At 27.4% G+C, this 13,187-nt stretch overlaps 2 protein-coding genes across 2 annotated transcripts; one reads left to right on the top strand and one right to left on the bottom strand.

The window, feature by feature from the left end:
• Window positions 1–1,988: 1,988 nt before the first annotated feature.
• Window positions 1,989–6,582, top strand: LOC100575978. Its single transcript, XM_003246389.4, has 8 exons — window positions 1,989–2,179; window positions 2,430–2,571; window positions 2,696–2,766; window positions 2,838–2,945; window positions 3,024–3,121; window positions 3,220–3,634; window positions 5,066–5,164; window positions 6,342–6,582. The coding sequence occupies exons 2-8, from the start codon at window positions 2,454–2,456 to the stop codon at window positions 6,369–6,371; spliced, it is 939 nt and encodes a 312-aa protein (XP_003246437.1). The 5' UTR covers window positions 1,989–2,179; window positions 2,430–2,453; the 3' UTR covers window positions 6,372–6,582.
• A 968-nt stretch (window positions 6,583–7,550) lies between these two features.
• On the bottom strand, window positions 7,551–8,302 carry LOC100166489 (eclosion hormone-like). Its single transcript, XM_003246390.4, has 2 exons — window positions 8,201–8,302; window positions 7,551–8,084 (listed from the first exon to the last, which is right to left on the bottom strand). The coding sequence occupies exon 2, from the start codon at window positions 8,055–8,057 to the stop codon at window positions 7,806–7,808; it is 252 nt and encodes an 83-aa protein (XP_003246438.1). The 5' UTR covers window positions 8,058–8,084; window positions 8,201–8,302; the 3' UTR covers window positions 7,551–7,805.
• Between the last annotated feature and the right edge of the window lie 4,885 nt (window positions 8,303–13,187).

Consider the following 13,187-nt stretch of genomic DNA (forward strand, 5'->3'; position numbering starts at 1 on the left):
GGCATCCATACCGGTCATTTTATACTCACGATTTATTATAATTCAATCGAGTTTTACGTTTTGGAAATTCCCGCCGCGCACTGGCTTTTAGTTGATTTGATATAATATTATGTTTTTCTGAGGAGAGTATCGTTAATACAATACTATATTGACGAAATTGGGCCGATTTAATTATTCTGGTGCATTGGACGCGTCCATTACTGAAAATTTTGTTCGCAGCGGCTTTATTAAATAGCTATACAGAAGTGTACGAGTAATTCAAATTATAGTATTATAACATAAAAAATATTTAGATAACAATATTTATTATTTTCATTATTATTATTATTATTAATTATTATTAAAAATATGTAAGCTGCCTATTTTTATGTTTTTTTATTGTCAATGGCTGACATTTTTTCTTATTCTTTAATAATATATCATGTACATTTTATTTTTTATTTGTCAATAAAAATGTGATAATTGTTGATGTTGATGTTGAAACAGATTACAGATAGTTTAAATTATAAAGCATCGATGTCGATGTAATACTTACAAAAATATAATGTTTTTGCCCTGTCTTGACAACTATTACGATGTTTTGAGATAGGTAATGGTTTCCATTGCGGTTACATAATATTATAATTTATTATATTATACTACCATTATATTTAGTTTATATATATAAAAAATAACAAATCTTTGGCCTGGGCAGCGCCTGCTTGGATAATATAGACGTACCTACGTTCTACATTTGGATGAAATATTGCAGATTTTAATGAGATCAGAAAAAAGTTCTAAAAAAGAACGGTGTGCAGCTTCCAGATTTAATGATCATTATTATTAAATATTTTATACTATAATATAATATTATCTAAATTGTTAAGTTCAACACAATTGTTAATTATTTATCAATTTGGCTTGCGAGTGCGACGTAATTTTTACCTTAATATACCTGCATTTCTCCCATTTGGTTCATATGAAACGCCATATTAGTAATTTGAAGAAATTATTAGAAGTTATTGTACGTTATTATATTGTTTTACATTCAAATTCTACGAATTTCATTACATTTGATTTCTTATCTTATTCACGGTAGTTGAGAAAATTTTTCTCAAACTCTTGGTTCTTACATATATTTAATTTTATTTCGTGGTTTGCGACTACATTATCACAGTCAAATGTAATTATAGTTGTTATAAAATAATATATTATATTATACATACGTGCGGTTCTATCCCAACAAAAACATTCCGTCAACTTGGTGTAAAAAAACGCTAAGTGAAAAAAACTTAAAGATAAATGCTATAAAATGTGTGATATAAGGTGGAGTCTAAGTAAATGGTCTTATGTGTAAAATGTATATATAGTAATTAATCAAAATTTAATATAAATTGGTTATTTATATTTATTTATTATATGAATTATTTTAATATTTATCTGTCGCCAGGCTGTATCTCATGAACCATGAAAGCTAGAAAGTTGAAACTTTCACAGGTTATGTATTTCTGTTACCATAATACAACAAATACGAAAAATCATAGACTATATAAGCTATATAAACTATATAAGCAGTGTTGCCAACATGTTTATAGATGAGGGTACGGACCCTTCGTGCTCGAGTCCGACTCGCACGACCCGTTTTTTATTATAAATTATTTAATTATTATTATTTATTTATTTATTTACGTCACCATGGCGTGTTCAATACGGTAGCCGGCGGAAAAGGTAGTATAAAATGATTAGAATATCCACTATTTTTTGCTCATAACTAAAATATTATTCAATCAATTTCATTGAAAAATATAAAATCACGTAGCCTGTGATTTTCTCGATCGATTGATACCTCATTCTAACGATTTGGTCCATTTATTAGACCTGTAGCCTTTAATAAAGAATACCAAATATTAAAATATATTAAATGGGAATGTATAGGTTTCTGTATACAAACACGATTGTTTACTACGCCTTCTTTTTTTTTACTTAGCTTGCAACAGTGCCATAGAATCTATGGTAACGATAAATTAAATTAATACTATAATATTGTCATAACATGGCATTAGTGCTGTAAACGTTTTTATTTCATTCATATTAAATAGTATTATATAAAACAAAACTTATTGAAGAAATAACTTTTTTAAAACCAATTGACGAATATCTTACTGATAAATAATTACTTCTGTTGCCTTTAACTATATAGGTATACGTCTGCCAATAGTGATAAATTAATTAGTAGTTAGTAAATTTTGGTTTTTATTTTTTAATGTGTATTACATTGTTAGTGCATATATAAAACAATGTTATAAATAGTAAAAAAATATTTTAATAATGAAGAAAATATTGTTTATTTCTAAGATGGTTGTTGGTTAACTATTATAAAATGAGAATACAATTTGGAATAGTATTTGATATTATTGTACTTATAATTTACTGAATATTTTTTCTACTAGAGTTCTAACATTTGTGACAGCAAAATGAATGACACACAAGAAAAATATATTTTGAATGTGGATGTACCAAATGTCTATAAAACTGTTCAGAAATACGCAGAAAATCATGAAAATTCAATCGAGTGTATCGAAAACTTTAAGAGTAAATTGTTGTTAAAATATTTAGTATAAAAGGGATTTAGGTGTGCGAGTATTAAAAATGATATCCATATTATGTATCATTATCTATATCTAAACCTAAATATACATTCAATTACTCATTATAGTGTTAGATTATATCAGTGATGGAAAAATATCAAATATTAGTGTTGTTTCAGATAATTTTAATGACGTTCAGGTAAAAACACCGTTCAATAAAATATTAGTTTAAATTTAGATCTTAAAGTTATAATAAATTTTCTTTATTAGAGGCAAGAAGCAGCGCAATCTAATATTGAAGGTGGAGGCGAATTATCATCGAACCACGAGAAGAATACACAATTAGAAACAATCGAAAACGATTCCGAGGGATTAAATGTAAGAATGTTTTAGTCATCTAGTGAAAAATGTATTTAAAATGTTTGTTAATTTATACCTTATAATTTCTATGTATAGATAAAAAACGAATTTATCGTTGATAAAGTTCAGATAGTCGCCGACAGGAACAAGTTAATCAATGATCAGATAACAACGATCAAAGCTGAAATTAACGAGTATAATATTGTGCACAATTATCGCATCTATCCATACCTTATATTGATAGTAAATAAAATTAATAATCTTTTTCATCGTGGTATTATTTCCATTAAAGGCTTCAAAATGAAATGAAAATTACGCAAGATGGGGAAATAATTAAAGAATTGGACAATGCTGCTTATTTTAAAGCCATCGTAGACAAAATAGCGGAAATCCATGGCCACATCGATCAGTTTACAGTGATAGTAAAAGGTTTGAAGCTCACGCTCCAAGACGCGTGTGTAAACAAAGAAACGATTACAGAGATAATGGAAGTGTCAGAGTATTTGAGGGCTCATTATGCTATTCAAGTGACCGAAACGCAAAGAAATTTTACCGAACAGATAAATAAACACGAGACGGAAATCAACCAGTTAAAATCGTACGCGGATAATAAAAATAAAGAAGTAGATACGCTGAAAAAACGTACTAGAGATCAGAAACTTCTCATAGATTCTTACGAAAAATCGATGAAATGCATCACTGATGAGGTACTTATCAGTTATAATATTACAATATTATGTTCCATATTATTCATCAGCAACGATATAAGTTACATACTTTTCGTCGAAAAAGAATTCGTGTGCATTTATGTACTATAGGACGATAGTACATCGAATGAACACTGATACCAATGATTGTTATTTTGAACGTAACATCATTCTAGGTGAAAAAAAAATGAATAACATATTTATGGCATTAGACCGATAATCATATTATTGAACTATATTAGCAATAGAACAATTATACAATAAATTATCAATCATAAAAATAGAATAAAAAAAGTATTAATACCAACACGTATAAACAGTCATGGGAAAATAATAGTTTGAAATTATAAAATTTAAATTTTATTCAATCTAAAAAACGCCATGATAGGGAATCATTATATAAATAAAGGAACACAATTATTTAATTAACTACCTGTTCAATGGCGTATTTAGGATTTTTTGTATATTATTTTGTATAAGTTGATGTGCACTTCGTTGGCCATTAAATATACCAACTCTATATGCAGACTCACACTTTGTTCAATTCGTTATTTAATATTTGGTGTATGATGTTCCGTTACACGGAAAAAAAATTCTCATTGTTCAACTTCTTTTGGGTGTAACACAAACAGAGAAAATTTAGAATTCTAATGATGAAAGAATTTTTGAAATCGGTCCACCAGTTCTTGAGTTATGAATGGTCTAACATTTTTTAACTCTCTTTTATATATTATATAGTCTATATTACCATATATTATATATTAAAATTTATTTAAGGTTTGTATAATAAAGTTAATGGTCTAATAAGATCAATCGGGCAATCAAGATATTAATATAGTCAATGTATAGAATAAATAATATCAATTTTATTAATATTTTTACACTTAATAAATTTAACTACAAAATAATACATATTGTATAACATGTCCTAAGGGTGCCCGGACCGGGTGGTTTCCTTCAAACACCTCCTTGTTATGCCACTGTATATCTAATAACAAAAATACATTTATTGATAATGTTTTTTAAGAAGGAACCATTTGTTTTCATTATTATTATAACATAATAGACTATTATTATGTATACGTGTTAATAGTTAAGTATTGAATATTTAAAATATGTTAATTTGTAATAATCTGCAATTATTATTGTAGTTAGACTCCCTACAAAGTACTAGTTCTCCCATCACAAGCTCGATGACTTTAGGGAGTAGGTAGGCATTTCTACTTCTAAATGTAAAATATTATGTAGGTATTATGTTATTAAGTTCAAATAGTAATTAAATTATACAAAGGTATCACAGTATGAATAGGTACGATGCATGTCGACATATAATCAAATTTCATGTTCATCTATAATGCATTAAATATTTATGTCTCAACTATGAATTCATGAATGTCTAAAATATTTAAATTATTATTATAATTATTACAGTTATCAAATGTATCTTCATACATAAAACAACGGCAGAATGAAAATGATCAATTATCAGCGCCAAATGAGAAACAAAAAGATTTTTTTTTACTATTGGTTGTGAGTAAATCTATATTTACAGAGTAATTTATCAAACATACTTATTTTAGATTTTCAGTGGAGCTCAGTGAATGTATTGATTTTATAATGGTTATGAGTATTTTTTTTTTGGATCTATCATTAACTTTTGGGGCAGTAAAAGTGCTTTGATTTTCTACTTCAGCATATTTTCTGGTAGGAAAGTAAATTTAATTGATACTCTGGGAGATCAAAAGTAAAAAGTTTTCAAAAGCCAGATTTTGATTTTCGGTATACCTAACTCTAAAAAAAATAATTAAAGATACAAACATGCAAATTTCAAACAATGTTTATATAAAATTTTTTATACACCATACAGTTTACAAAATATTTGAACTCTTTTTGAGCTATTTATAGTCTTATAGACATTTGACATTTTTTTTTTCGTTTGGCCTATACTTAAAAATGTAATACAAGGTTAGGTAGTTGTTCATATTCTAACCAACAATTTAAAAGATATATAAACACAATTTTTTTTTTATAGATATTTTAATTCTAAATTGGGTCGAAATTAGATATTTAAGCGAAGAATAAAGATTTTAGTTATCAATTATGGTAATTTAATAAGGGTTTTAATGGGTTTTTGAAACTTTTAAGATGACGGATAATTCGCTAAACAATGTTATTTTCATAAAATATCTCAATACTTCAGGTTTGAAGCGCGACGATAAGGAATAAAGATACTCTTACCTTTGCCTGGGTGTAGTATAAATGCATACTATTATTATATTTTATACACACAAAAACTCAATGACATTTTCAAAAAACAAATGCAATTTATACGGAAAAAATAATTCAACCTACTTTATTAATAATGTCTAATAGTGAGATAAATTACTAAATACATTAAAATTATAAAATATATTTTGTAATATAAGTTAAAGGACCATCTTCGGTCAGAAATGTATTTTGTATATAGATACAATGATTACATATGATTGAATTACAATTTAACACATCCAATTACAGTGACCTACACAACACCTTATAATGTACCTACACCAGATTGGTATCCACTTTCCCACCTTTTTAGGCACCTCATTGAAAATACATTAGTTTATTTGCGCTATTTTTAAAATAACACAATAAAATATGTTAGGTAACGTTATTACGTTAGATTAAAGAAAAATTAACAAACGTAATTTATAATAATTTATAGGAAAAATTGGAAGAAATAGACGAGTTATAAGAAACGACAAAAAAGCAAGATAATATTATATGATAAATTATATGATAAATTATCTATGTAATACATTTGAAGAAGAACACACAAAAAATCTTGATGAGGAAATAAATGTATTTTTCGTTTGAATATAATTAAACTGAATCAATTAACTCATATAATAGCAATTACGAAACCATGATATTAATATTGGACTATTTAAAAAATTCACTCCGCTTAAGTAAATGTTAGTTTGAGCAAGTGAACATTTATCTGATGACGTCTACTCCTATAAAACTACTATAAAAAACCGTTTATTTTTAAATTTAATATAGTTACAACCATCAATAATGTGATGATTTTTCGTACATTCTCTTTTGATTCAAACAATTTTCATTGACTAAACTAACCTAACTGCTGGGTATTATCGTATTTTTATACCTATACTTACTTTGTTTCAAAATAAAACATACCGCTTTTGCGCATAACGACTGATGCACAGAGGTGTAGTAATGTACTTAAATTGCGTATACAATGCGCCGGCTAACATTTCATGTTGGTGTGAAGAATACAATAAATACAATAAAATTATTTATATTATACACCTTATTTTTTATCAGTATTTATACCTTAAGGTATTAAATATTTTAAAATTATAATATAGTTTGTTACATTTTTGATAATAGTATAATAATAATCTTAAATATTAATTGTTTCTTTATACTTTATAGTGGAATGTTTCGTTAATTTCTTTTTATAAAAAAATATTTTTATTCTATAGCTACCAAAACGTTTTTTTTAATACTTTTTGGTACATTTCCTTTAACAAAATTATGGTTGAATAAATACAGTTGGATTTTTTCGTTCACTTTTAGAAAAAAAATATGTATAATATAATTTATTTAAAATTTCTCAAACATAATAAAATAAGAATTTTTTTACATGACACACGAGTATGTTTTTCAAACTTTTTTTGATTTTTCTTTTACTAATTATTATGACAAAAACTAACAGTTGAGGTTTATTTTAATTGTATCTAAGTATATTCTAAAATTTAGAAATTAATATGATAGATTAATCATCGTTTTCTAACGTATTTCTTCGTTATTAGTTTATTATACTATAATTAATAATTGTTAGCGATAAATCACAATATGTCCAGTCCTCGCCCATTTTTTGAGACCAGAAATAAATCATCCATAGACATATTTTTTAATAATAAGATCGGTTTATTATATTATTACATTGTCGTTGGATTACAATATCGTACAATCGTATTATGGATTACGTGTTTACGTTAATCAAGTGAAATCATCAAGCTATAATTATTTATCGACACTGTTTACTATAAGTCCGTGCGTATGACTGCAGCCTGTGTACAGAGTGCAGCGTATAAAATAATAATTTATTTGTAAGTATATAATAATATAATATAATCGGTCCACTGCAGGTTCGAGACGATCACTCGAGTTTGTTGAGGAACGGTGCTACGGAATCGATGTTCTCGCAGTCCGGTATCATCTTGCCCTTGAACTTGACACAGGCGTCCGCACACAGAGGTCCTTCGAAGTAGGCACCCAACATCTTCTTGCACTGGGCGCAGTTCCTGATGCACAAGCCCACGTCCGCCATGTCCGCCACAGCGTACCCGACGATCGCGATCAAAACCAGAGCGGCGGCCAGGAGGGCGATTTTCCTTGACACAGTGTTCATCGTTTAGGTTTTCTAGTTGAAGTTTTCCTGAAAAAAACCTACGCATTAAAGACTTATACTTATACTTTCACGCCAACACTGGAGCAGAATGTCTCTCCGGTATAACCGGCCGAGTGCACTTGTTATCTTATAGTACAACTCACTTTTACGGTAGTCGAAATTTTGTTCCGTATAGTAGACTCTCTGAAGATTGGACGCGATACACTGATGAAAATGACAATGGTGCCGTTAGTTTTATACTGGTGATAATAATACTTAATCGAGTTTGTCGTACAGTCGGCTGCGGCGATTGCTATTATAATATTGTAATACGCGTTATTGGCGCCAGGCGCAAACTTCCCGCTGACGCTGTTCGTGGTTAATTCGATATTCGTCGTATCGTTCAACAGGCGAGAAGAGATGCAGAATGCGCATACACGTTATCGGTCGATTTTATCGAAAAACAATAATGCCGAAAAAAATTTAGGTATAGGGATAGTTATATTATATATATATTATGCGCAGGGCTGTGAATTTAATGCATTTGCATGTTTTTTTTGCTACACTGCATTATAATAAATTGGATTCGGCCAAAATTTGTTTTTACTTATTTATAGGTCAAATACCAAATCTTATTTTACATATTTTTGCATATTTCATGGGTTGCATAAATGCATGTTTTAATGATTTTTTTGTATATTTTTTTTTCCTAATATTTTCATTTTTTCGGTCAATCTGTTCTAAATTGACATTAAAATATTAAATGTATTTGTATAAACTATGTCTTGTATAGTTTCATGGAAACTATTCTATTTTTACTCGGGTATTTAACGTGTATTATTGACTATTGTACCATTGAAGTCGAGATTAAACAGTTCTCAACAAAAACAAATAATTTAAAATTATGTGTTATATTTCAAAAATATTAACTGGCGAAAAAGAGAACGCATAGGTTTAGATATACCAAAAGATTTAACCAGTAGCAACATGACGTATTTCAAGTTTGCCCCAATAACATCGTCAGACATAGAACGCTCCTTTTCTTTATATAAATTATAAAAATTTGTTTACAGAAGGTCTTTCAAGTTTGAAAATCTAAAGAAATCATTGATTGTACAATGCAGTAACTACTTGAAAGGTAAAATATATAATTTTAAGTAGTATCTATTCTAAGCATATTTCTTTTATAGATCTTGATCTTGTGTACGACGAAGATCAAGAGTAGTCAAGCTCAATAAGTCATATACTCATATCAGTCATATCAATGTGTAATAACACTAATATTTAAACTAAAATTAATAAAAAATTATAATGAAAAAAATAAAAATAAAAGTTAAATTTTTGTGGTTATTTTTGCATATTTTTGAAAAGTTATAGCATGTTTTAAGAATTTTTAGAGCATACTTTGTCAGTTCTTAGCGCATATCTGCATGCATATTTAATAGTTTTTAAGTGCAATAAATTCATAGCCTTGATTATGTGTTATACACTGTCTGTGCATGGATAACGTCGCGTTAAGTCAATAATCATATTATTCAATCAAAATGAAACGTTAAAATGTGTATGGGACCGTAGTGAGCTCGTCCATTGCAGCTTTAGTACAAACTACTAAGTAGATAGGTTAAGCTTATGCTTATTGTACTAGAACTAAAGTATAGTAAATAAGAATGTAGTCAATTTTTGAATTTTTCTTTGTTAACGTTCGAGTTGATGACAAATAAACAACCGATCCGCATTAAAATATTATAGCGGCATTGTGGTATTGGTGTGATGTGATTAAAATAGAAATGAAAGCTTAAGATATTAATACTATTCCTAAGCAATTAAAAGCGACGAAAAATGGCAAAAATTATTAACACGTTTTTGACAAGTGAGGGATGGGATCTAAAAAGTCAGGGACTGGTTGAATAAAATGGCAATATAAATTAATTTGTTTTATTCATTATTTTCTTATTAATATTCCTATCATTCGACCTGTTTAATATTATAATTTTTATCATACAATATTATGTTTCATAGGTCCATCAATCTTAATATATAATAAAATCTTTTCCGCAAACAAGCAGTGTGGGTTTTTTAACAGTGTTTAATTTGAAAATTCCAACTCCATAAAGTAATTTATATTGTTAATCGCATGCAAACACTTAATATTTACGTCATCAAATTTAAATTTTTGATGTAAAACTTCTTTCTGGAGGTGAAGGGGGGAAAAAATTATAACTAAAAATAAAACGATAGGAAAAATGAAACGACACGTTTGTTTATTCATTTATTTATTTATTTAGAAAATCATGCACGGTGGCGGCGGCGTGCACGTTTATATTTATTGTATTGATTTTTATCACACTCTACCTAATTCACTTATAATTTCTAGGACCCCAATACTTATGAAAGAAGTTTTACTTCCCCAGAGTGTAATGGTAGGCTCACACACTCTCTTTTTTTTTTTATTGATCTGTCGGAGAAATATTAAGGTGATACAGGGATATGATTAATTTTGTTAAATAATACACTTTTCAATTTTAGTCTTGACAAGTTAGATAAAAGAGATGAAATGATGCTGAAGACTCAAACAGAAATATAAAAAAAAATTTGCTGTTACAAATCAAATTGCATTTCAAAATTTAATCTTTATAAAAAAATTTATTTTTATTTGTATAATGTTATTTAAATATACCCAATTGTGTAATTAATATTAAAAAGTTTAAAAAAAGACTTTATTATTTAATATTTTGTTTTAAATTTAAGAGTTATGTATCCCAAGTCAAATTTCTTTTGGTCGTTTTTGGTTAATAATTTCATGTCTTATTTCCTATACATAAATTTCTGTTTGATTATATATGTACAGCAGCGTTAATTGTATCATTGTTTGATACTTAACGCAAGTTTGACGTCGTCCTGGACGATCTGCAGTATCGGTGGCCATAGGTGGTTATGTTGTTCTCCTGTAAAAGTGACATCGACGCCAATGTTTGGAGGAACGTCAACATACTGTAGTGATGAATAATAAGGGGCACATAAAGATTTCAATTATATTTACAAAAAAATGTATACACTTGAGAGGAATAAATTTTCCAAATGCCTCTTTAATTAAAACTCGTGAGCTACTCCGTTTCTGGTTAAAATATTTTTGTTTCATACTTGAATTGCCATTATTTGTATATAGTTTTATAATACCTTCGGCGAGAGGATAGCTAGACGCTATCGCCGAGAATATAACTAGAATTAGGGAGAAAAAATAATGGAGAATTTGTATGATTGGTTGACAAATTTTACTACAGCGAAAAAAACGTACTTCATGAACCTACCTTGGCTAACCAGCAAAAAATCTATAAATGTCATCTCAGCGTCAACAATTTCTTAAAATAAATTTAATATTTTTTTTTAAAATTAAATTTCTAAAAGATCTATTTTTAAAATTAGAAATTTAAAAATGAAAACTAGTGATTACTGATTACACAACATATTATTATGTTATACGAGTCATAGTACAATAAGTACCTAGGTATCTAGTAGGTAGTTATCAATATTAGGGTGGTTTAAGTTTATAGAGGCTAACATTTTTTTTGAGAAATTTAAAATGAGTACCCCCCACATTTTTTATGTGATAAGAAATAATAATTCTGCGAAAATTTGGATTTGATAACTCAACCCCTTCACGTGCCGTAATAGGGTTAAATTATGGGCCAAAGGGGTTTTTTCAGTTTTTTTTAATTATTTTAAAACTAAAATTTTTGCAAAAAAAATTTTAAATTATAAATTATAGAAAAATATACTGTCTACAAAATATGTTATTATACAAATTCTATTTAATCTATTATTTCATATGGAAAAACTATATAAATGCCTATGCCTAAGAGTAATGAAATATTTTGTTTATACGTAATACTTATTCCCAAATATATGTGTTTTTAAACCATTGTGACTTTTAATCGTAGTTGAAATAAATTATTGTACGTTTGAATTTGGTAGAAATGTTTATTGTATATTTTAAAAACAGTAGGTATAATGTCACAATTTATTTTTAACTCCGAATTATCACGATAACAATAATTTTATCTGGTATTACTTTATCGTCAAACCAGAATGTAGGTTATTGTGTATAACGTAGTCACTAGTCAGTATATTACAGTCATTTGTGTAACATTAGCTTTGTGATATTCAATATTTATATTTTTGTATTTTATGTGATTGTTTTTAATATGTCTAAACGAAAAATATATTTAATAGAATCAATTAAAAATCAAATTACGGGTAGCAAATTACCATCAATTAAAGACTGTCTAAGTGTACTCTTTTAGATTCTGAGTGGAACGATGAATGTATTGATTACAATGATGTGTGTTTTTTTTTTTATTTTTTTTTTATTTTTTTTTTTAATATTTTTTTACTTTTTTTATTTTTTTTTGTGTCTGTCATCACCTTTTAGGACAGTAAAACTGCTTAGATTTTCTTCAACAGTAACTTTTATGATTGGAAAGTGAATCTAGTTGGTACTTTGGGGGGTCAAAAGTAAAAATTTCCCAGTAGTTTTCAAAAGCGACGTGAAAAACAAAAGAAAAATTAAGGAAAAACGGGAATTTTTACGCAAAAATGATTTTTAACAAAATCGATTTTGGTTTTTGGTGTAACTCTAAAACAAATGACCGTAGATATATGAAATTTTCACAGGTTGTTTATATTTGCATTTTCTATACACGGTAAAATTTTGAAAATATTTTGATTTATTTTGAGCTCTTTACGGACATTTTCATTTTCCATTTTTTTTTAGTTTTTTTTCTAAAAATATCAATAAAATGTTATTTGTTGGATAAAAAAGCTTGAAAATTTAATAGAAGGCTCCTAGTATATTGTTTCAAAGGCAGATGAAAAATATTAAAAATCGTTAGTCACAGTTTTTTTTTATAAGCATTTAAAGTTCAAAAAATGACAAAATATGGAAAAATCACGAAAATTTGCAAATTATTTCGAGTTAGAAATTCATAAAAAATTTTCTTTTTAAATCTAAGATATGAAAATGTAATACAAGATTCCTTATAAGATTATCTACCTTTATCAAACAAAAAATATCTATAAGAAAGTCAAATTAAATTTTTATGATCGTTTTAAATTCAAATTTTTAGAACATTGGATATTCACTCGATTTCCATG

This window comes from Acyrthosiphon pisum, chromosome A2 (assembly GCF_005508785.2).
Source record: "Acyrthosiphon pisum isolate AL4f chromosome A2, pea_aphid_22Mar2018_4r6ur, whole genome shotgun sequence".
NCBI lineage: Eukaryota > Metazoa > Arthropoda > Insecta > Hemiptera > Aphididae > Acyrthosiphon > Acyrthosiphon pisum.

Bases quoted from the DNA above. Each gene is read 5' to 3' on its own strand.
- LOC100575978 (XM_003246389.4), top strand. From the start codon at position 2,454: ATGAATGACACACAAGAAAAATATATTTTGAATGTGGATGTACCAAAT. The intron at 2,767-2,837 runs GTAAAAACACCG...TTTCTTTATTAG, and splicing joins ATAATTTTAATGACGTTCAG to AGGCAAGAAGCAGCGCAATC. The intron at 3,635-5,065 runs GTACTTATCAGT...TAATTATTACAG, and splicing joins TGAAATGCATCACTGATGAG to TTATCAAATGTATCTTCATA.
- LOC100166489 (XM_003246390.4), bottom strand. From the start codon at position 8,057: ATGAACACTGTGTCAAGGAAAATCGCCCTCCTGGCCGCCGCTCTGGTT.